General features: G+C 38.7%; 1 protein-coding gene across 1 annotated transcript; it reads right to left on the bottom strand.

Moving 5' to 3' along the window:
- Positions 1-22,809: 22,809 nt before the first annotated feature.
- zgc:174906 (uncharacterized protein LOC571548 homolog) lies at positions 22,810-25,005 on the bottom strand. The gene is made up of 3 exons (XM_042097134.1): positions 24,148-25,005; positions 23,961-24,047; positions 22,810-23,865 (listed from the first exon to the last, which is right to left on the bottom strand). The coding sequence occupies exons 1-3, from the start codon at positions 24,461-24,463 to the stop codon at positions 23,588-23,590; spliced, it is 681 nt and encodes a 226-aa protein (XP_041953068.1). The 5' UTR covers positions 24,464-25,005; the 3' UTR covers positions 22,810-23,587.
- Between the last annotated feature and the right edge of the window lie 1,212 nt (positions 25,006-26,217).

Below are 26,217 nucleotides of genomic sequence, written 5' to 3'. Positions count from 1 at the left end.
ACACACGCATAAACACACACACATAAATACACACACACACACACAAAGACAGACACGCAGACACACACATACATACACACACAGTAGACATATGGCATATGCACGCACATGCATACACACGCACGCACAGACAAGCGCACACACACACACACATAAACACAAACACGTACATACACGCATGCACAAACATACCCACACGCACATACACAGACCTAAACACATCCACACATGCACACACACATAAAAACACACACATGCAGGCACATGCACATACACACACACCCCATTACAGCCACACACACACACACTCAAGCGAACATACACACACACATGGACAGACAGATATAAAACACAGACACATGCAGGCAAGCAGACACAAATTATTATGCAAATGACATTTTTCTCAGATTTTCATAAATAGTTGACGCAAATGACAGTCGGTATAATTATGACCACCGTGCAGCGAAGTGGCGGTCATATAGGTTTAGTCAGATTTTTTTCTTTTTTGCATGGCCAATTTTCTTTGTTAGTACTTGGATAAGAAACCTCCTTGGAAGAGTAGGTTCCTGCTGGAAGTGGTGTTGGTGGCTGGCCAGTAGGTGGCACTCTTCCCTGTGGCCAAAAGCCACCAAACAAATATCAATCCCAATGACAGGGACACTGTACTGCAGGAGATGTTTTCCTTTGCATGAATGTTAAATTGAGGTCCTGACTCACCATGGTTGTTAAAGATCCCATGGCACTTATCGCAAAGAGAAGGTGGTTCCCTGATTTGCTTTATTTATGAACACATACATAAAGACACACACACACACACACACACACACACATACTGTACATGCACACACATGACACGCACACAAACACACATACACACACACACCCTCACACACCTACATACACAAACACACACGCACACACACACACACACACAAAAACACACACATAAACACAAAAACAACCACACACTCTGCACACACTCAATTACAAACACACAAAAAAGGAACAAAGTTGGAAATGAACACAATTTGACAATCGTGACTTATTTTTGTGAAAAAAATGTGCTGGACTGGGCGGCGGTCATATTTTGTACCGCCCTGCAGTACATCTAGTTTTCAAGTCATCAACCGTCATAATTAAAATTTTATTGAACAAACCTCCCAATGATAACAGTATTTTTTTTTTTTTTTTTTTTCAAAAAACAAAAACTCAAAATGCACTGTTCCAAATTATTATGCACAGTTTGAGTATGAGTCTCAAGACATATAGGTTGTAAAGAACTAAAAATGGCAATTTGTTGAATTTGCAGCATTAGGAGGTCATATAAAATTAAATCAAAAGTTATTTCAATCAAAAACATCTTAACACTGTTTTGGAAGCTTTGGCCCAGAGTGCCAGCAATCTAGATCATTGTTGACGATTTCTGTAGAGCCACAGCGTATTCTGTTATAACTATGGACACATACTATGGCTCGTTTGAAAGGTGAGACATTAAGCTCTCAGTGGGTACAAACCGTTTATTTCTACATGCCTCTGTTCCTGAGAAATCCCAAGCTAAACAGTGGCTAGTTTTCAAAATCCCTGTTTTCTTTCTAGAAATGGAGATACAGTGCATATAAAAAGTCTTCAGCCCCATGCTAAAGTTGACTAAAAAGAGGGGGAAAAAAATCGGTAACACTTTACGGTAAGGGTACATGAATTATCATGAATTAATGCATGAATTATGCATTACTTCATTCCTTTATATCTGATGAATTATCAGGAATTCATGAGTTCATAGTCTCTCTCATTCATGACCTCATGCATGAACACATCAACTAAAGCATTAGGTACGATGGCTACATCATTATGGTTTATGATTTATTAAGCATGATCATCATGATTACATGAATGTAAGCTTAATAGCCTGTGAGTACATCATGTTTGTGGCCCCTCAACTAAAGTGTTAACAATGGCATGTGTTTAGATAGCTGCACAAGTTGTTCTCAAATCAGAATTTGATCAGTGATGACCACATTTTTGGCAGAAAAAGAAATCATCATGATCATTCTTAATAAATCATAAATCATAATGATGTGCCCACCATACTTAATGCTTTAGTTGATGTGTTGTTCATGTATGAGGTCACAAATAACAGAATATGAACTCATATACATTTCTGATGATTCATGAGATATTAAGGAATTAAGTAATGCATAAATCATGAATTAATTAATGCATGAATTCATGATAATTCATGTACCCTTACCGTAAAGTGTTACCAAAAAAAAATCTTTTGGAAATGGATCTTAATTTCTTAATTACAAAAATGAGGGAAAATCCAACCTTTAAGGACACCAATTTTCTTTGTGAATGAATAATGTATCGTAAATAAATAAATGTTCTTCATTAAAATACAGGGTGCATATGTATATATTTAATATGAAATGTGGCGATTTTCTAGGCTGATTTGACATGGAACTATACTCTCATTCAGGCGTAATAATCCAGTCACTAACCAATTCGTCTGCTGCAGCTCAACCTTGTTGCTTGAAGTTAGCCTACGGGGACTATTTTTTAAGGTGCTGCATGATATCATTGTGCTGTTGCCCATGGTGTTCCTTGATTATTATGCTAGAATGAGAGTATAGTTCCATGTCAAATCAGCCTAGAAAATTGCCACGTTTCATTTTCCATTGGTCTTATTAAACTTTCTAACTTAAGAGGAGACAAGTTTTAAATAGGAAAATTACCGGAAATCTTAGTCACTTTTAAACGTGATGCTAGCAGGCGAGATGCTAATGGTCTAATATGATTCATTGATCTATGCTAGGCTGGAGCTAAAAGTGGTATCACCAGACTCTAGGGCTGGAACGATTCATCGAGTTACTCGAATAACTCGATTACAAAAATGACTCGAGGCAAAAACCCTGCCTTGAAGCCTCGTTAAATTCCTATGACGCGCACTATACACGCAGGGATCTGATTGTTCCACACGGACCATTGTTCAGGAAGCACACCACTAGCGCGTGAATCGTGATGCATTCTGAATTTAGCTGGCGCGATGGCAGAGTCAAGATGGCCATAAATTAACCTAGAAATCTAGACGCGCCCCTATAGTGCCAGCAAATTACATTTGCGGCCAGGGCTAGTCTAGCAACTCTCCATTGGCTTGTGAGCTCCAGAAATCGAAACTCAATCAGGCCAATGAAATCGTGTATAGAGTCGTTAGGTGGGCTTAACATAATGATTGATGGCAGAGTTGCAACGGTTTGGCTTCAATTCCCTGCTACTTGAAAACAAATAAGATGGATGTTGCTGTTGGCGAACAGTAGGGTTTAATATTTTTCCCGAAAATGAGATGTATCAAATCCCGGGAAAAGACGACACATTTCCCGGGAATCAGCTGTTTTTTGTAGTTGTTGTTTTTAGCCCAAGTAATGTATGATATCACTCAAATATGCGTTCCCAAATCGCAAACTGACATTTTTATATTATTTGTATCATTATTAGGCCAAAAGAACACAGTTTATGTCCATCGACAAAGTTTGCCATTATCATTTCTGCTGCGTGCGTGATAGGCCTATCTGCCGCAGCACTAACTATGAAATGCCAAGTGGATTGTCTAGGCAACCCTTATAAAACCAATATATTACAGAACTCCATTATAAAAACTGATGAAATCTCCTAAAGTAAACCATGGAATGATTCCTAAACCATTCTGATAAACGAAATCCATGATGTGGCTATTGAGATTTGTTAACGGCTGCAAACGGGAATAATCACTCGAAGTTAACCAAATGTTTCTTTATTAAGGCAGGACAGGCATATTTATCTTTTAAACATCACAAAGTTCAAATAAATGAAATAACCCCCCAGAACACCTGACAATCCGGTCACACAACATGCACTTTGCGTTTTCATTTTCAAGTCTTTTAAAATGCTCCCATACAAAGCTGGCAGTAGACATCCTTAGGCGGTAGATACTGCTGCGTAGGCTACTGAATGCAACGTTACCGTAAAACAACAATAGACGCGCACTCCAATAGGAGCGCACTGGAATTTTTTTTTTACTTTCATTTCCCATAGTTCCCCCTTTCATAGTTTTGATCAGATTTCCCGGGAATCCCGTCTCCCGGGATTAAACCCTAGCGAACAGTGTGACACGAGTTAAGCTTTTATTAAGTTGGCAAAACTAGCCAACTAGCTCCGCTGGTGGGAAACGCATGGGACTCATATCGCTGCCGCTGTCCTATTGCGTGCAAAGGGAATGTGAAAGACAACTGATTATCCCGCCCCTCGGACTGAGCACTGCGAACGGTGAGTGCCCAGACCCTACATTTTAATGTGGGTCTGGCTCGTCAGGCTAGCCATAAATGGCAGAGAATGTCTAATTTTTTTAAGTAAAGTTTTGGGATCATTACATACTCAAAAAGGAAAAGAACAAGCATCTGAACTGAAAACATCCACTCCATGCTGTTTCACCAAGCGTCAATAAAGTAGGCTATCTATCAATCTATCTAGCCTATCTATCATCTATCTACGTAGCCTATAGCCTACATTGATGTTGGGTGATTTTAATCACATACTGTATTTGTAGCGATGTCGTGATATAATGTTTAGCTTTGATGTTTTTAAGTAGTAAACTTATTCACGTTCAATTGCAAGACAGTATGCCTAAAAACGAACCACTTCTTATACACACATGCATGCACCTTCATCTTCCCTCACGCGTGCGCACACACACACAGGTTGCTAGGTTACCATAGCAAATAGACTCACCCCAGAAATATTTTTTTTTAATGGTAAAATTATTTGTTAGTAGCCTAATGGTAAATGCTGCAGGTGTAGAAATCTACATAAACAGATATTTACTTTGATGTCAGGTCTAGATTACAGCATGAAACTTGTTGTGCATATTAATACATTAAATCGCTTTCTCTCTTCTCCCTCCCAGCACTTTACAACATAGTATGGACAGCTTTGTTCGCCCAGCTAAGTCACGAACAAGAGGCTGCAATTTTACAGAGAGCATTTTGAACATTATTATATTGTTGGCACTGGCTTAGTTTTGGAGCCAAATGTTGGAGTGAATAAATACCTCTGTGCCAATTGCTTGATCATTTTACAGACATTTCATTTTCGTTATGTATTATTTGTTTTGGTTGTTTAAAAATGCAAAAGAAAAATGATCCGATTAATCGATTAACCGATCGATAAAGTGCTAGATTAATCGATTACAAAAAGAATCGATAGCTGCAGCCCTACCAGACTCAGAGAACAGCTGGATGAACTGGAGAAAGGTAAAAATCAATTGTTTAACTCAAGGGGAGGTGGAAAACGAGTGTAATTCCCCAAATGGTGGAATATCCCTCTTTGCAGGATGTCAGAATAGCCTCCCAGAGCTGCTGATTGGATGTGAACTGCCTCCCACCCTCATAGATCTTTTGCTTGATGATGCTCCAAAGGTTCTCAATAGGGTTGAGGTCGGGGGAAGATGAGGGCCACACCATGAGTTTCTCTCCTTTTATGCCCATAGCAAAGGTACCCAGAGGTATTCTTTGCAGTATGAGATGGTGCATTGCCATGCATAAAGATGATTTTGCTACGGAAGGCACGGTTCTTCTTTTTGTACCACGGAAGAAAGTGGTCAGTCAGAAACTCTACATAATTTGCCGAGGTCATGTTCACACCATCAGGGACCATAAAGGGGCCTACCAGCTCTCTCCCCATGATTCCGGCCCAAAACATGACACTGCCACCTCCTTGCTGACGTCTCAGCCTTGGGACATGGTGGCCATTCACCAACCATCCATTACTCCATCCATCTAGGGTTGCACGGCATTCATCCGTAAACAAAACTGTTTGAAAATGAGTCTTCATGTATTCCTGAGCCCACTGCAACCATTTATGACACATTCGTTTTAAGAGTGTAGGTTCAAACTTGTGCATTCTCCTCTTTGACTCACCCCACTGTTTTTCTATGGAGTTTAGAACAGGGGACTGAGATGGCAATGGCCGAAGCTTGATTTTGTGTTCAGCATAGCCCGCATTGCCACGGGCGGGCCTGGACAGGCCTAGGGCCGTCTACTTGTCAGTCTTGCCCGTCCAATTAGAGGGCTTTCCTTCGTTTACATTCACCATCTAAAAAAGACACACAAGTCAACACTGCGCTGAGAGCTCAAGAATCAGTCAAATCGCGAACAGCCAGCAGCTCCGTTTAATTGTAATTGTCAATTGTTGAAATGTAATGATAGTCCACTTTTTATGTCATAAACGTTACATGCCTTTGGAAAGGCTTTGCAGTAGGATTGTCCAATGGTCAAGCTGTTGTTTCAATTTGTGTTTCAATTTGTGTTTTAATTTATGCGACGCAACCGATGCTGGGTTCATGCCGTTTTGGGAAAGTTTGAAATGTTTAGCCGACTGTGTAATTTGTGTAACATGCAACATGCCTATGATAAGGCTTTGCAGTTATCCAATATGGTCAATCTATTGTCTCAATTGTGTGACGCGCCGAAGCTACATTCATGCATTGTTTTGCTCCAGTTGAAAATGTTTCTGCGTATATTGTCAGCTGTGACAAATGCGTTCAATAAATTCCACTTTTCCACTTTTTTGCCATAAATATAACATGCCTATGATTAATGTTTGTATGGTGTATCTCATATAGGCCTCTCTTATGTTCAATCAAATTGGCTTTGCCCATCCGTTTTTTTTTTCTGTGCCCACCCATTTGAACATTTCTGGCTACACTGGTGTTCAGTAAACCATATTTGTTTTGATCTGGACATTTGTTTTGGATCATTGACCTGATGAATGATCCAATCACGACCAACTTGGTGTCTGACAGATTTCCTTTGAAAATATTCAGGTTTTTCTTGATGTTCATGATACCATAGACCATAGATTTTCAAGGCCCCACAATAGCACAGCCCCTCCACCATAATTCTCAATAGGTATGGGGTTCTTTTCAGTCCGTCGGTGCTCGGGCCCTAAGCGAAGCCTTATTGTTTTTGTAAGGATTCTTCTTCTTCTTCTTCACTTTTTTGAGACATGACTTTCCCTCTTTTGAGGTGGTTCCCATAGTCGAAAACGCATGAAATTTGGTCAGTCGTAGCCCATTACTCAGTTACTGAGGCTTTGGCCCCGGATGTGGCCCACAGACTCTGTAGCACCCTCTTAGGTGATTGATCCCGTGGTTGGCATATACTTTCAGCTACACACACCAAATTTGGTAGAGGTGTGTATCTCCCCAAGATTTTGTATGTACAATGCATTAGCCATTAGTATTTGGGATTTTGTGCACACTAACATATGGCTTAGGAACATAGGCTAGGTGCTCGGGCCCGCCATTGCCACTTGGCTATATTTTAAATGTATTGCATTCTCTAGTCTTTCAAATGTGGAAAAATGACTAGAGGATTTAGCCTCTGTGTCACTTTATTTTCATACCTTAGTGAAAAAGAAAGTCATGAACTACTTCTGAAAGTTCACAGACACTCTGATTAACTTAAATAAGTTGAAATTAGATAGGAAAATGCTTCTGATTATTTTTTATACCTGTTTTTAGTCAACTTTACAAAAGGTGCCAATAATTCTAGAGGGTACTGTAGACAAGTAAGAGGTTTAGAGAATTCTTATTTTTTATTTTTACTCTCAACTAACTCTTATTTTAGACTCTGTCTTGACTTGGACTTTGGACTTACTCTTTTGACTAAGTCTTGACTTGGTCTCCATTAGTCCTAGTCTTGGACTCGACAAAGGTGGTCGTGACCACAGCTCTGACTATAGGAGAAAGAAGCCATAGGGCTCCCCTACTAGGAATTTTACCACTACTGTACTTATCTAGGTTACAGTTATAAGTTAGGTTACTAGTCATAAAGCACATACTGTACTTCAAACACTCCCAAAAGTGCACACGGGTGAAACCACATAAACTGTCCGGGTGCATCAGGGTGAAACAACGTGATATTTCAAAGCTTATCACATCATAATCTACTACAAGATAACTGCATGAGTAGGCATCTATGCACACCTGTAACGTCGTACCGTGGTATTTTCCATGGAAAAGTTTCAGGTTATTTTTTCATTTTCCCAATTTTTCATTTTATTTTTGTTTTGTGTGTGTTTTCCAGTTTTTTAAACTTAATTACAACTAAAAACATTAAAATAATAATACAATAATAATAGTCCTGCACATTCTCATCGCAAAAATAAATCACACTTGTCAATTTGTCTCCATCTCCTACTCCATTCCCTACTCTTGCAACTTTTGTGTATGTAAATGAGTGTGTGCATGTGTGTGTTTGCTTTTGTGTATACAGTGGCTTGCAAAATTATTCATACCCCTTGGATATTTCCCCTTTTATTGTTTTAATAAATGGAATCTTTGTCCATTTAATTTAGCATTTTTTACTATAATTTACAAAAATCCCCTCTTTAATATCAAAGTGAAAGGACATTTCTACAAAGTAATGTTAATTAATAAAAAATATATAATGCAAAATAAGTGATTGCAGAAATATTCATCCCCCTTAAAGTTATTCCTGGCTATAATTCCACAAAAGAACACTCCAAACAACTCAGAGAAAAGGTTATTGAAAAGCATAAGTGAGAGGATGGGTACAAAAAATGTTTAAGTAACTGAACATCCTCTGGAGTTCAGTGAAATCCATAATTAAGGAATGTAAGGAATATTGCAAATGTGCAAATCTGCCTAGACTAGGCCGTCACCACAAACTGAATGACCTAAATATATTATTTCCATGCGCCACATTTCATATTCTTCATGGTTTACCTTTATGACAACTTTGCCGATAATTGATAATATAAAATCCAACTTCATTCTTTTCAATTAAAATCAGTGAAAGACAAGCAGCTAACAAATGCTCACAATGTATGGGGAATCCATCAAGGCTGTTGGAAATCCATTCCAGCTGACTATATAAAGTTGGTTGAGAGACTGAGCAAAAGGTCTGTACCTTGAATAATTTAAAATATTGAAAATGTAGCTTTATTTACACTTTTTGTTTCCTTACAACATGAATCCATGTGGGTCATAATAATAATCACCTACTCAGATAAATAAAGATAAAGAAAAAAAAAACATAAATTTGAGTGCATCCAAACTTTTAACTGGTAGTTTTTGTGCATGCATACATACAGTATGCCTACATGTCTACTGTGTGTCCATGTGTGTGTGTGTCTTTTTGTGCGTGTTTGTGTTTATGTGTGTATGAATTTATGTGAAAATGTAGTGAATCTACACTAACTGGCCTGTAGATGGCCGGACACAGTTTTCTGTGAATATCTCGAGAACTGTAGGGCCTAGGATGACAATTTTCTTTGTATATTGGCCTCCAGGGGCCATGTCAACCAATGTCTTAAAAACAAATAAACTACACAGGTTGTGGGCTTAGGCTAGAGTTAAATGTTAAGAAAAAAAAATGTTTATAATACAAAAATAGCAGGAAAAGTAGTGGTCCAATAAGATTATGTCGCCCTCCCTTGATGACTTGGAGTTGGCTCACAGTACAAGGGTGACAATCGGTGAACACGCGTGAACCATCCGGGTGAAACAGCGTCAGGGTGAAACAATGTGATACTTGTCGAGAGAACAAAGTTCACAGCACGTCACAGTCAGGTCAGCTGGATTATTTAGTCGTAAAGCAAAGGTGCACCTTCTCCCTTAAAATCATTACCCTTAAAAGGTTATTGTATTGCCACTTTATTGGTCATATAGTTCTATGCTTTATGCTTTATATTTTTGTTAAACAAAATAAAAAAAACTATGAAAGTTTAAAAGTTAAAATTTAGTTGGCAGGCTGGTTGGCTAGCTCGCTAGCCACCGGTCAGTAACTGGCAGCTGCATGGTCTGATATGAAGTTATGTGTTTCCAAATCCGAACACTAACAAATTACACTGTTAGGCTTGAGCTGATCATGAACATGTCCGGTTTACGACAAATGTTTCCAAAAACCCTCAGCAATTCCAGAAAGACATAATGACCAATTAATTGATGAAATTCCACAAGTCTCCCATTGACTTTAATGCAGCAAAGTCTTACTCTTGTCTACACAAAGGTGGATTTTCCCTTTGAGAATGGATAGAGACACAGAGAAAAAGTTCCTTTTGCACAGTCAATCAATTAATTAATCAAGTCACAGGTGTACTGATCCTTAAGGGGGGAATTCTCCCATGTGGGTAAAGGTGCGTAAGTTTAAAAAAAGCGCATAACTACACAATTCACAATTCACCCTGCGCAAATTCTTCCCTCTGTCATTTACGCAATAAGATTATGTCGCCCTCCCTTGTGCATGTGTGTATGTGAGTGTGTGCATGCATACCTGTATGTGTGTGTATGCTTGTGTGTTTATGTGTGTGTGTGTGTGTGCCTACGTGTGTGCACATATATTTTTGTGTGTGTTCATGAGTGTGTGTATGTGCCTATGTAGTGTACAGTCACTAAATGTACACATATACTAATTTATTGTATGGTCCCCCATGAACGGAATTCCACGAAACTTGGCATGCATTCAGAGGGTGTCAGAATGATCCTACACCTCCAGTGTTCTGCAGTTTTGACCCTGTCAGCCAGAGATACCTGCGATTACAAAACCTAATTTTTGCTTTTTCATTTTTAATTAGGTGGCACTATACATCAAATGAGTGGTTAAGGGATGGGTTGACATGCCCCCTTGAGATCAACATACTAAAAAAATGTGGTCGTCCTAGGCCCTACGGTTCTCGAGATATTCACAGAAAACTGTGTCCGCCCTACCCTCCTTTCGGGGGGTCCAGTCCGACAGGGGGGCGACGGACCAAAACGAAAAACAATGGTTCTGTGTCATCCTTGTGGGCAAGTTTCGTGCACCCTGGTTTTTCAGTGTCCCGGTATCGTCAAAACCACAAAAAAAAAAAATCTTCGCTGCGTGGCGGTCATAATAAGACCTAATCCAATATACTGTACAGCATAGTTCAAATGTTAAAAAAAAAAGAAAAAAAGAATCGCAGCTTGGCAAATATCTGCTCCACTAGGTAGCAGTGTTGTAATGTAATGAGTACAAATACTTCGTTACTGTACTTAAGTAGAAATTTCACTGTATCTGTACTTTACTTCGCTATTTAAATTTATGTCAACTTTCACTTTTACTCCACTACATTTCCTAGATAAAATGTATACTTTTACTCCGTTATATTTCCACTAAGCATCTTCGTTACTCGTTACTAAAACATAAAATTAGAAGAAATGTGTGCGACTGCAATAAGGGAAATTTGGCGAATCGCTGCTCCTAGATTGCATTATGCACGCTGCGCGCTCTATTTCAGCGCTTGTTTGTTGCTAAAGGAGGAGGACGCACAACTGAAACCGCCATGGAAGCACGAGCACCTACTGGAGGACCTCCCGTTATCATAGACGACCACCCCGACGATAGTGGTGAACTCGGTGAGGGTAGTGGTGAAGATAACGTCATACACCCGTGGCCGTATTTGCAAGAAATGTTTCTGTACATTGGCAGCTTTCTGTGAAGCTGAACACTCCGCTACCTGCCTCAGCGGCCTGTGAAAGGCTATTTAGCATCGCAGGACTTGTCTTCAGTCCAAGCAGGGATGGATTACTGAACGGGCCTACCGGGCCCAGGCCCAGGGGCCCAAGGGCTCAGGGGGCCCTGAAGCTCAAGCCTCTGTGTGAAATCACTATTATGTTCTCCACCCCTGATATCTGAATAGGCCCCCACAGGTCACACTATTTGTGATAATCCAGAATTCCGCTGGCCTTTTTTGAGATTGTTTCAGCCTAAAATGCCTGATTTTGAGGCAACTTTTGTAAAAAATTGCGATGGAAGCCGCGTTTTAAAGTATTTGCGGCAAAGAATTTGTGGGAGGATATGAAAATTGCAAAAATAGTTGTGAGTATTTATTGATTTATTTTTAAATTGAGGGCATTTAAGGGTAATAAGGCCAATCTTTATTCTTATTAAAAATTATACGAAAAGTACTTTATTTCTAGCTAAATGAAGAAATGCTTTGGCTGGGGTAATTCACAAAGCAGTATTTACTGCTAAATACTTGTCAGACATGCTTCAGCAGTACACACCTTCTCGTCCTCTCAGGTCCCAGGTGAAAAACCTGCTAGTAAAACCTACAGTTAGAACTAAACATGGTGAAGCAGCTTTTAGCTGCTATGCGGCTCAGCTGTGGAACCAACTTTCGGATGACATTAAAAAGGCCCCAACTGTAGCCAGTTTTAAATCTAGACCTTTGTTTTTGCTTACTAATTATTATTTATTTTTAAATGATTTTACCTTGTGTTTTATGTTTTCTTTTTATTATGATCTTTACCTTTTAACTATTCTTTGACTATATTGCCCTTCTATGCTTTTATTTGTTATTATTGTTTGGTTTTGTTTATGTAAAGCACATTGAATGACCTCTGTGTATGAAATGTGCTATATAAATAAACTTGACTTGACTTGACTTGACTTGTAGAACTGTCCAAAAAAGACAGCCACCCCCTAAAAAGATGGCATCATGTCATATGTTTCAATACATTCATATATTTTGGAATTCATATTAAGTTCATATCCTTTAATAATTAATATTCTGTGATTTGCATAATTACTAATACCCAACTAAGTATTTAATCATTTCAATATTTCATATTGATTTTTAAACTAATAGGCTACACTTATCTTTAATGTCATTACATTGTATTGGTGGTGTGTAGGTCTAATTGAGTGCCTGTAACTTTAAGGACGTGAGAATAGCCTAATTACATGCTTGCATTTTGGCTATGAGTGGAAATATTTTTTTGCATAGTGCATTAGTGGATGCAATTTGGGATGTTTTCTATGGCATTAGTTAAAATAAATGTTAAAAAATAACTCGAATGAAATCTTTCTTGGGTCATAGAAGATAAGTGTCTTGCAATGTTATTCATTTCTATGATTTTGCACTGCAAAAACTGCTTATCTAACAAAATCTAACCAAGTGTTATTAATCTTATATCACGATAAAAAAATCTAGTTGGTATTGTTTGCAGTATAACGAGACTTACCTAGCACTTTCTTGTGAAAACATTTTACTTAATTTAAAAAAAAAAATTTGACTTATTTTAAGACATCTCATCCTGAAAACAAGCAAATTTGTCTGCCAGTGCGTTAAGCAAATTTGTCCTAAAAACAAGCACATTTGTCTGCCAGTGCGTTGAGCAAATTTGTCTTGATAAGAGTCCTTAAAATAAGTCAAAGTCTTCTTAAATTAAGTCAAAATTTTCTTTTGAGAGGGCGCTAGGTAAGTCTTTTAATACTAAAAACAATACCAAATAGATTTTTTAATCTTAATATAAGACTTGGTTAGAATTCATTTTTTGCAGTGTGGTAAGAACTACACGAACTAGAAGCAAGGATATCGCCAGATGTAAAAGTTGCCAATGGGTTGCATAGCCTACTCAGTTGTCAGTTGTCTACAAAGTAGGCCTACAGGAACTTACTTTCATAGCCCAGGTAGGTTAGCAACACCAAGGAGAGAGATGCAAGTTAGTAAGCAGATCATTAATGTTAGCCTTCTATTTATTGACATTAAAACTGCAGAGGACGAACACGTTATAGGGTGGTCTCTGCAGAAGTGATTGTGGCATCTGTCTCAATATTCTGTGCGAGGGACTGTTGTGGTAGGTGAAATTTCACAGGGAAACTACGATGATTGGTCAAATTTGAACAGTTTAGACAAAATTGCATGGTCGCCCAGAATTCGCGGGAATTGGTTGAATTTGCGTTAATTGTTGCGATTGTTGCGATGAATTCCTGGAGGGACTGGTTGATGGTTATGTCATATGTGTAAGTCTCAATCTGTCCATTTCTTTCCACAAAACTCACCAGAAGTCTTCATTTATGGCGACATTGTTTTAAACATTTCTTATGGGGGTGGGGGGCCTTTTTCAATGTCTGTGCCCAGGGGCCCAGTGGCTGATAATTCGTCCATGAGTCCAAGAAGAGTAAGACTGAATCAGGCCCGGGGTGGGTAATTGGGAGAATCGGGAGAATTCCCGGTGGCCACTTCACTTTTGGGCCAGTCGAGGAAAAAAATAGACATTTGTCACGTTAGTCTATCTTTTCAGTAGGACACGCTCCACATTCTGTGCATGACACCAATGCAATGCCTCTGCCTGGGTTGTAGCCTACGTGAGGGAGTTCTCCCCTCCCAAAAAAAGTTGGTTGATCATAGCCCGTCTTTTCCAAAAAGTTTTCTCAGATACGGACAGCCGAGCCGGCCCTACAGTAGACACAAGCGTCAGGAAGGATGGATGGTAGAAAGAGGCCAGGAGAGACTGAGCAGCAGATCAACCAGTCGACCACTGAAAATGATGAGCACGAAATTAGTGATGAGGAGGCCATGACTACAGGGACAAGTAGAGAGGATAAATTAAAGTTATTTAATGTAAGAAAGAGCAATTACCCTACATGATAAACATGCTCAGAAGAGGGTGTAGTAAAGAAGTAGGCTAAATCACCAAACAACAATATAGCCTACCAATGCAAAAAACATGTAGCCTAAATATTAGTTCAATATGCCTCTTTGTGGAAGCTTGGGATAGGCTACATTTCAAAGGCTTTCTTTCTTTCTTTGTTAACTTGTGGAATAGTGGAATATTGGGGGCAGCCGTGGCCTACTGGTTAGCACTTCGGACCTGTAACCGGAGAGTTGCTGGTTCAAACCCCGACCAGTAGGCACTGCTGAATTGCCCTTGAGCAAGGCACCTAACCCCTCACTGCTCCCCGAGCGCCGCTGTTGATGCAGGCAGCTCACTGCGCCGGGATTAGTGTGTGCTTCACCTCACTGTGTGTACACTGTGTCCTGTGTGTGTTTCACTAATTCACGGATTGGGATAAATGCAGAGACCAAATTTCCCTCACGGGATCAAAAGAGTATTTATACTTATATTTTTTGTTAACTTCTCAGTTGAAGTGAATTATTATATAACCTTTACTGTACACATTTGTTGAACCATGATACTAATAAAAACTACAGGATAGTAAGAGCTGAAATGTTGCTTCATTTATCCAATTTCCACCCCTATGGAAAACGTTGGCCGGTCTTGGGCCTGAAACTCCCGGGCACTGAATTCTGTCAACTTTGAAAACCAGCTTCTTTTGAAGATGAACCGACACCTTTTCAGTTTCAACTATGACTGGCATATTAGTAGCTGCTGGACATAGGTGGCCTGTGTGTGTGTGGGTGTGTGAGAGTGAGATGGTGACCAAAATGTTCTCCCTACCTCATTTTTTGTTTAAAGAAATAAGTTATTTATTTTTCATTTTTACCTGAAGTTCATACAAAAGTGGCATTTCTGTTTCTGTTTTTTTCTTTGATGTCAGCTCTAAAAATATGCTGTTTGTTCTTTGAACTTAAGAGAATAGTACCTGAAAAGTCCTAGAAAAGAATGTGATCTTGATTTGATGAGTGAGATTAAGAAGATATGGGAACCCTGAATATGCTTTATGCTTTATTATAAGAAAGCCAAAATAAAGTTCACAAAGGTTCAAAATAAAACCCCTTGCTTTTTACTTTTACTTCAAATACTTAAGTACAGTATATATCAGATACTTTAAGACTTTTACTTAAGTAATATTCTAAAAGGTAACTTTCACTTCTACCAAAGCCTTTTTCTAGTACGATACTTGTACTTTTACTCAAGTATTGCTTTCTAGTACTTTATACAACACTGCTAGGTAGCAAGGATTGTCCTCAACAATCTGCTCCAACTTTATTGTTGAGATACCCAACGCCACTCTGCCAAACTGCTTCCAAGACCGTCCCATATTGCTTGCAACCAGCATCAACTGCTTTTCAGTCACAACCGCAGTAAATGAATCGCAACATAAGAGTTGTGTATTTGCTTGACAGTGGAATTCAAAAATTCAGAAATCTCTGTTTCTGCAGCCTGACATTAGCCTGCAGTACAGATGTAGCTTTCTAGGGATATATCTCCAGGAGCTATTAACAGCTACCCATAACTGATAAACTTAATCTTGCCTATCAGAGAGATATCTATATGACATAATAAAATAATAAAAACTGATAGAATTATCTGTCACCACAATGCCCTTCTCACAACGGGGTAAAACATTAAACAGCCTAAATAAACGTAACGTCTTAAAAACAAATAAACTACACAGGTTGTGTGGGCTTAGGCTAGAGTTGAATGTTAAGAAAAAAAACCTTTATAATACAAAAATAGCAGGAAAGGTAGTGGTCCAATAAGATTATGTCGCCCTCCCTTGATTTGGAGTTGGCTCACAGTACAAGGGTGACAATTGGGTTAACACGTGTGAATCATCCGGGTGAAACAGCGTCAGGGTGAAACAATGTGATACTTGTCGAGAGAACAAAGTTCACAGCACGTCACAGTCATGTCAGCTGGATTACTTAGTCGTAAAGCAAAGGTGCACCTTCTTCCTTAAAATCATTACCCTTAAAAGGTTATTGTATTGCCACTTTATTGGTCATATAGTTCTATGCTTTATATTTTTGTTAAACAAAAAAAAAAAAAAAAACTATGTTAAAATTTAAAAGTTAAAATTTAGTTGGCAGGCTGGCTGGCTAGCTCGCTAGCCACCAGTCAGTAACTGGCAGCTGAATGGTCTGATATTAAGTTACAACCTCAAAACAGAAAAAGTTAGGACGTTGTGTAAAATGAAAATAAAAACAGTGTGATAATATACAAGTCACAAGTCACAAACCTATATTTAGCAGCAAAAAGGACATAGACAACATATCAAATGTTGGAAATGAAAATTTGGACTATTTCATGGAAAATATATGGTCATTTTGAATTTGATGCCAGCAACATGTTTCAAAAAAAGTTGGGACGGGAGCATGTTTACCACTGTGCTGCTTCATTTAACAAAATTCTGTAAATGTTTAGGAACTGAGGAGACCATTTGCTAGTGTTTTGAGAATGAAATGTTGTCCCATTACTCCCCAATATAGGATTTCTTTGCTCAACAGTATGGGGTATTCTTAGTCATGTTTTTCTTCCATTATGCACCTAATTTAACAATTCTGGACTGCAGACAGGCCATCTTAGCACCCGGACTATTCCTTTATGGAGAAATACTATTTAAATATGTGCAGAATTCATTTTGGCATTGTTTTCCTGAAATATTCAAGGTCTTCCCTGGAAAAGACATTGCCTGGATGGCAGTGTTGCTCAAAACCTGTATACATCATTCAGAATTGATTGTACTTTGCCAAATGTGCAAGATGCCCATGCTGTAGGCACTAATGCTCCTCCACACCATCATAGATGTTGGGTATCGATTTCATGATTTCCAAAAAGAATGGCACATTTTGATTGGTCTAACAACAGGACCTTTTTCAATGTTACCTCAGTCCATTTTAAACAAACTCAGGCCCAGATAAGAGTGGTATTTTCTGTATCATGTCTCAATACAATATTAGATGCTACAATTTTGGCTGCAGTTTTTTAAATTGAATATCAAACTATGCACATAGACAATGTCAGAGGTTTTCCTGAGCCCATACAATGACAGGTCTGGAAACAGGTCACTGGTCTTGTTTGCAAAGATTTCTCTGTATTCTCTGAATGTTTTAATAATATTATATCCTGTAGATGATGAACTCCCCAAATATTTCACAATTTCATGTTAAGAAGCATTACAATTATATTGTTTCATCATTTGTGCACACAGGTTTACACAGAGGGATAAATACCCCTTCCTCTCTGGGATGCTCTTGTTCATACCCAACTTTTTTTGAAACATGTTGCTGGTATTAAATTCAAAATTAACATATATTTTCCATGAAATAGTCAAATTTGTCATTTTCAACATTTGATATGTTGTCTGTGTCCTTTTTGCAAATAAATATGAGTTTAAGAGATTTGCAGATTATTACATTCTGTTTTTATTCACATTTTACACAACGTCCCAACTTTTTCTGTTTTGAGGTTGTATTTGTTTCCAAATCCGAACACTAACAAATTACACTATTAGGCTTGAGCTGATCACAAACATGTCCGGATTATGACAAATGTTTCCAAAAACCCTCAGCCATTCCAGAAAGACGTAATTTTGGTGGCAGCCGTGGCCTACTGGTTGCCGGTTCAAACCCCGACCAGTAGGAACGGCTGAAGTGCCCTTGAGCAAGGCACCTAACCCCTCACTGCTCCCCGAGCGCCGCTGTAGCAGGCAGCTCACTGCGTCGGCATTAGTGTGTGCTTCACCTCACTGTGTGTTCACTGTGTGCTGAGTGTGTTTCACTAATTCACGGATTGGGATAAATGCAGAGACCAAATTTCCCTCATGGGATCAAAAGAGTATATATACTTATACTTATCTCATGCTGCAAAGAATACCTCTGGGTCATTGGCTGCTATGGGCATAAAATGAGAGAAACTCATGGTGTGGCCCCCATCTTCCCTTGACCTCAACTTTTTTGAGAACCTTTGGAGCATCATCAAGCAAAAGATCTATGAGGGTCGGAGGCAGTTCACATCCAAGCAGCAGCTCTGGGAGGCTATTCTGACACCCTGCAAAGACATTAAAGCAGAAACTCTCCAAGAACTCACAAGTTTAATGGATGCAAGAATTGTGAAGGTGATATCAATGAAGGGGTCCTACAGTATGTTAACATGTAACTTGGCCTGCTAAGATGTTTTTGTTTTGTTTGCTAAGATGTTATTATTTAATTTATGACCTCTTAATGTTGTAAATTCAACAACATTTTTAGTTCTTTACAACCTATAAAATGTCTTGAAAATAATAATTTGGAACAGTGCATTTTGAGGTTTTTTTATTTTTTGAATTTTTTTTTTGAAAAATGTAATTTGCATAATAATTTGGAATGCAGTGTATGTGATTAGAAGCAAATAAAGGTAGCTCAGCTCAGAGCATACAGCCAAAGCTCCGCTTTAACCCTCTCTGATACGGCTCTGGCTAAGCTCATACCTCAGATGTTCTAGAATGCCCATGTAGAATCCCCAGAGCCCTAGAGAGAAGGCTCTGAAATGCCCATATTTCTGGTATTTTGATTAGTGGAATAGCAATGCAGTAAATTCTTTGCCTTTTGCGAGAGACAGCTACAGTACGGGCTTCTTTCATCCATCAATTCCTTCATCCATCCTTTCATTCATTCAACATTCATTCAGCCAGCTACAGTGTAGCTCTGACGAGTACAAGTAGTAGCCCACAAGATATGAGTGGCTAGGTAAAGCAAAGGTGTTCTTAAGTGTTATTGTTATACAATGGTGGGCATATACCCTCAATATGGGTATAGACATCCCACCCTCCTTCTTACTGTGCTGCCCGTGCATAATACATTGGGTACATAAATCCGGTGTAAGGCTAAAACATTTGGTCCTTCTTCATTAAGGGAAACAGATTCAACCACCTAAAGCATATCTTTTCTGAAAGCATATACCCTCAAGTTGTCATGCAACATGAACTGTGGCATGTTGCATCCTCTTCCTTACTTTGTTGCCCATAATATATTGGAGATACGTAAATCGGGTGTATGGCTAATACATTTGGGCCAGCACCAGCACCATTATTTTCTGAAACCTTATAGCCTCAAGATGTGATATAACATGTGTTTAGACATGTCCCAACGTCCTAATTATTTTGTTGCCCATGCATAATACATCGGGTATGGGAAAATTTGAGTGTATGACTGATGAGTTTTGCCCTGAGTACTATGAAAGGAAAACTGATTCAACCCTCCAAACCATGCACTGTAAAAATAAGTTAGAAGAAGCCACAGAATAGCAATACAGTGCATTGCTTTGCACACACTGTAATAAAAGCTTTCTGTTGCTCAATAAGAGTGCCATACTTATAATGAACATAAAATATATGAGTTTAAGTCCCACTAGTTGTGTAAATATAAATACTTTATAATTCAATAGGTTCAATAGTAAACTTGTTTTACAGAGTGATTTAGAAAAAGTACTGAGCATAATTAAGAAAAATAACTTGCATATTGCAGGAGTACTTGTAAGTATACTTGCATATTGCAGGAGCTTTAGACCAACACTTGATGTCCATTTGTTACATTCCTCATAAATAAATTCTAAAATTCTGTAAGGTGACTAATCAATCCAATCAATCTGCTCAATGTCTGAACTCTTTTGCGCTGCAGAGATTCTCAGGGCCGTAATCATAATATATTTTGACATGCACCCCCCCCCCCCCCCCCCCCCCCCAAGTATTAAAAATGCTCAAATGAAAATTGTATGCTATTTCAACCGAAGTGTTTATGAACTCTAAATAAAGTGATTGTCATTTAATCATTTAGATCAGAAGCTCCTAGTTGTATTGTAATTGCCGCCATGGAAACAAAAAAGGAAGCGTTTTCATTTTTTTTTTTGACATTTTTATGAAAAATGGCATGTTTAAATAATGCCCTTTTTAAATAATCAATGGAAACATCTTTATTTGCATTCACAGTTGTCAGAATGGTTCTTATAATGCCTACCAAGCCTTTCCATGTCTTTTAACAGCAATCTGGGGCACGAACGATTATTTGGCATCACTCTGGCCTTGTTCTCACTTTTTGGACGGGTTGAGGTCTGGACTCTGGCCCTGCCACACTAAATATTGTTAAACATCGTTAAACATTACTTGCCTTGTTTGGCTGTATGTTTTGAATCATTGTGTGGTTTAATGGTCCAATAATGCCGCCTATTGGGGTAGGTCTCTCGGCAGCATGCCTGATCTTTTCCTCCAAAAATATCAATGTAGCCCCTTGTTTTAGTGTTAAGTGAGAAGTTCACCAGGGCCCATTGTCTGAAAAACACCCAAAGCCAATACATTTCTATAGCTATTCTCCACATTGGGGATGGTGTTTTGGTGATTGAAATTTTCACTCCATCCCAAAATGGATCACTTGGTCATCATGGACGCTGATCATGGATCACTCTTCTCCAAACATGCACAACTCAGCTAAACCTTTATAAGGGCACATCTGGACAAATAATTTTTGACCATGAGACATGGCCTGAGATTGGTATAAAAAAAGAAGCATTAAATCCCAATGACGCCATGTCTATTTCAACTGTGGGGGTGAGAAAATTATTATTTTGGGATGTTTTTCAATCAGGGGTACCTGGTGACCTTATCAAAGTAAACGCTAATGCAAGAGGCTACACTAAGATTCTGGAGGAAAAGATCAGGCAGTGTCCCGAGAGGCCTGCCACAATAGGCATCATTGGACCATTAAACCATACAATGATCCAAAACATACAGCCAAACAAGGCAAGAAATGGTTAACAGAGAACAATGTCAACATTTTAGAGTGGCCCAGTCCAGACCTCAATCCGTCAAAAAAGGCCAGAGTGATTGGCAAATAATTGTTCTTGCCTCAAAACCCGGATTGCTGCTAAAAAGGTGCGGTCTACAATCATTGTGGAGACATGGAGAGGCTTGGTAGGTATTATAAGAACCATTTTGAGAGCTTTGCTGGCAAATAAAGATGTTTCCATTGATTATTTATTGAGGGTAAAAATATTATTTTTTGATGTTTCTACCACATTGTCTTAGGCTACAACCTTTTGGCATGTGGCAGTGTCATTTTCAGTCAGAACAAACATATTGGTCAAGAGAAAATCAACATTAAATCAATATTTGCCAGGGGTATGAATAATTCTGTTCTTAACTGTAGCTAAGGTTGTAATTTGTTCAACCCTCAATGGCATAAGATAGAATGGCATACGAAAAGGAGACAAAAACAGTATCTCCTGTTCTCGCGCCTACTCGCTGGAATCAAGATGGATACCGAGCAGTGTTGGGCAAGTTACTTCAAAAGCGTAATGCATTATTTATTACTTGTTACTGTCACCTCAAAGTAATTTGTTACATTACAATATTACTGTATTTGAATTGTAAAGCATTACACTACGTTTACATTACTTTCACCAAAGTAACAGGAAATATGGATTTGGTGTTCTCAATAGATCTTCATGTGCTCAATGCAGCTCATTACACGGCAGGAGGTGATGTGGTATGACATAATGACTGAGCTAGGCTTAAGGCTAACAAAAGAACAATATAATGGTTGCAGTTATGGCTCATGGGACAATGTAGGCCCCAAAGGCCAAAGGTCACTCACAACTTAATATAGTAAAATATAGCCATAGTGAAACTGTATGTTGACTTTAAATGGTTCTCATCATTACTGGTAGCCTATCCTTCCACTTACAGTGGTGTAAACTTAATGCAAATAGTTTGAGAATAATGGCTAAAATCTTTGTCTGTAAAAGCAACATTTCAGTTATTCTCACTGCTTGAAATGAGAAGTATAGCCTAACCATGTTAGATCTGTTGCATGAATGGCAGAGATAAATTCCAGGACCAATCAAATTCCAGGACCAGCATAGATTACTTTTTTTAATTCTTGGATAATCTTCTCTGGTGCCAATTGAGCATTTCTCAATTTTGGATTAAAAAGCAAAGTAACTTCAGTTACTGAGAATTGTACCGAGTAAAATATTACTGAAATTGTATTGGTAATGCCTTACATTACTGCATTACAGCAAAAAGCAATGTATTACTGTAATTACATTACTTTTTTAATGCATTACTCCCAACACTGATACCGAGGCTGCCAGAACCAATGTGTGGCCACCCGATAATAACTGTTTTCTCATCTTGAAAATTGAATTTACGCAAAGTAAACGGTAGGAAGTTAGTCATCTTCTTGGTAAGATTAAAATAGAAGCATGTTAAACTATCGTTAGGGTGCAAATGTTCGAAATGTGTAAGTTTGAAAAGGCTTATAGTAGTTCCTTCACTCGGAATTTAAAATATGTACAGTCTTGTAAATTTGCTTTTTTTTGGATGTTCTGTTTGTTTGTTTTTTACTCTTAATGATATGTTGTGTGATTATGAGTCATGTCGTAGCTGGTTAGCCTAAGACATGGTCTAAAACTCTTTATATACGCAATTCTCCAGATGTCGATTGGAGAAGTTAATGGGAAACTTACTTCCGGGAAGACCTTTCGGAGGAGGGGCGGGACTATAGGGCTCCCCTTGGAATTTTACCACTTCTCTACTTATCTAGCTTACAGTTATAGGTTAGGTTATTAGGTCATAAAGAACATACTTCAAACACTCTCAAAAGTGCACACGGGTGAAACCACATGAACTCTCCGGGTGCATCAGGGTGAAACAACGTGATATTTCCTAGAAAACAAAGTTTATCACATCATAATCTACTGCAAGATAACTGCATGAGTAGGCATCTTTGCACACATGTACACACGTTTGTGGTATTTTCCATGGAAAAGTTTCAGGTTATTTTATACCAATTTTACTTTTTTGTGTTTTTTCCAGTTTTTAAACTTAATTACAACTAAAAACATTAAAAATAAGACCTAATCCAATATGCAACACAGGTCATTTGTTTTTAAAATAAAATAAAAAAAACACTAAAACCCTCTGTACATAATGATTGTATCATCATTCTGAATAACTAAATGACATATAAAAAAGTACTTTTGGTCACTTGTGGTGGTAGTATGGAATTAGGGTAGAATTGATCAGTTCTGTTCTGTGTGGAGTGTTGCCATGGTGAATTCATTTCCCTTTCAACTGCCATCAAGGAGGAAATGAATGCTCTCGGGAGGCAGTGCCCAGTCACCTTGAGAAAGCAGGCCATGAAGGCGTTTGGCAGTGGCCTCTGACCGTTCACGCATGCTCCAGAATCGCAGCATGGCAAATATCTGCTCCACTAGGTAGCAAGGGTTGTCCTCAACAATCTGCTCCAACTTTATTGTTGAGATACCCAAGGCCACTCTGCCAAACTGCTTCCAAGACCGACCCATATTGCTTGCAACCAGCATCAATTGCTTTTCAGTCACAACCGCTGTAAATAAATCAAAACAGAAAACAAGTTACAGAATAAAATAAAGACACTCTGATTTACTGTTGTAATAGTTATATGTAATGTTAATTACTCGCCATTTGTGCATAACTGCTTCGAAGGTGATTCTTCCACATCCATTGTCTGTTTTCTTTTGACTCCACAGTTCTGTGTCGGACACATTTCTAGGCATAACATGAACCGTAACTTAGTTTTAGTCTTATCAATAAATTATGTGGGACTTTGAGATCTGTAATACATTATAAGTACTGTATTAGGGCCTACCAATGTTCTTTTCATTTAGGGTTAGCTCCTTCAGGAAAATGAGTCTTGGAAAAGTTTCCTCCATTTCTTTTTCTTGTAGGAGATGTATAAGGCCCCATGATTTGGAACTCCCTTTTTGGATAACATAATCCAAAAGGTCGCGCACCTTATCTGACGGATTGGTGATCGACTTGACGTGTGTATACTCTCGACGTGTGAGCAATCCCTGAGAGTCGGTGTGTTGCAGAAGTAGATCAGTATCTGCTGTCAGGATATCGATCAGTTTGGGTTTCAGTTTCCGCAGGAGAACGTCGCCACCTACTGGTCCACCTTCCATGCCTTCACTGAGTGTTTTTTCAGTGTATCCGAGTAACACAAAACTATGCCCTTAGGTTTTAGCCTATAAGCTATAAGTGATACTAAAATACACAAGTCTTGTATAATAAAACTAGAATCGGCTGTTAGCAAGCTATCTGCCAAATCCAGTAACGTTAGGCTTCTAAAACAAACGACAGAGCTAATTAGCGTTGATGCTATCCTGCCTTACACAAGTGGCACACTCGTCATTATCAGTAGTCATGTCATACTCGAATAGATCTCTATTGTGTTTGCTGATGCAGCTTCCAAACAATGTTGAACTTGAAGTTAACTTTCAACTCGCAGACTGTGAAACTTCTCAATCCGTTTCCCAACCAAAACCTGGATCACTTTAAATCGATTGTTTTCGCCCATACACACATCATAAATTAGACAACAAAGTTCATAGGATTTATTCTACTGGGCTATTACTCATCCATCCCAAGGCATCTGTTCTGTTTCTGTTCTGTCTCCAGAAACCATCAGAAAACAAACAAAACTGAATTGTCTCATTCTGTGGTATGAACGGACAAACCTGACTGGATTATTGCTATACTGCCTTCAGGCGGCTGGAGTAAGTAATTAAGTCATCACGAACATGGGATATCAGAGAGGGTTGAAGCGGATTAGTTAGTAATCAAGGAGCGTTCAGGATATTGTTTACCTTTAGTCAGTTTTGGACATAATAATTTAAAAGCTACAGCGGTACTGATGACTTATAGTTACGCAGTGGACAGTTATTAGGCTTTTTGATCATGGCTATGCCAGCCAGGCCTTTACTCACAAGAACATCCCTTGGTAGAGTAGGCCTACCAGTTAAGTTATTGTTAATTAATAACCAGGTATTCTCCCACGTGCATGCATCATGCAAGCTTTTGGCAGTAGCGTAGGCCAGTGGTTTTCAAAGTGGGGGCCGCGAGGGGGTGCAGCAAGTTGGAAGAAAAAATAAAAGCAACAAAATACATTTGAAAAATGTAAAATATACCTATGAGGGTTGTTATTCAATGTCATCATACTAATTTGTCAAATATCTGAACATTATATTTTCCATGATAATGACTGGGAATAATAGTAGAGAGCTCTCATATAGCAGAAAGCCTCAAATGCAATTTTTACACACTGAATGGCTAAAATAATTATTAGGATTAGCTTAATGTATTTTCACATTTGCTGTAGTATTGCCGATGGGTTTAATAACACATCAAGGGGGTCCTTGGCCAGAACCTAGTGGTATTTGGTGGTTCCCAAACTTGTCGTAGAAAAGGAAATCCAGGATCCTGGAGAAATCCTGGAAATCCAGAGTTCTCGCGAGAGCACAATGGAATTGTCTCTGCGAGACACTCTGGCAAAGAGCAATGATGCACGTTACTTTTACCCCAACATTCCGGGGAACCAGCTAAACAGCGCTGCAACGTTGGAGGACAGTACACATTGGTCATAGTGTTATCCGATTGCGTCAAGTCCGAAATCATTCAGAGTAAACATGGTCTAGGCTACTGTATCTTTTGGTCCCCAGGGGCAACCTACACAACGTAATCCTAGGGACAAACATGCAACATTGGACAAAAGCAAACACACACACACACACACACAAATGCACACAAGGTACAACAGTGCACACAAGCATACACACTTAACTTTTTTAGACACATTCTCTTTGTCTATTTGTCACTCATGCACACCATCATTATCGGAGGTCAATTAAGAAGAGTACGATCCTCTCTGTATAGGGTG

This window comes from Alosa sapidissima, chromosome 7 (assembly GCF_018492685.1).
Source record: "Alosa sapidissima isolate fAloSap1 chromosome 7, fAloSap1.pri, whole genome shotgun sequence".
In the NCBI taxonomy this organism is placed as follows: domain Eukaryota; kingdom Metazoa; phylum Chordata; class Actinopteri; order Clupeiformes; family Clupeidae; genus Alosa; species Alosa sapidissima.
This window is presented reverse-complemented; position numbering and strand designations above follow the sequence as displayed.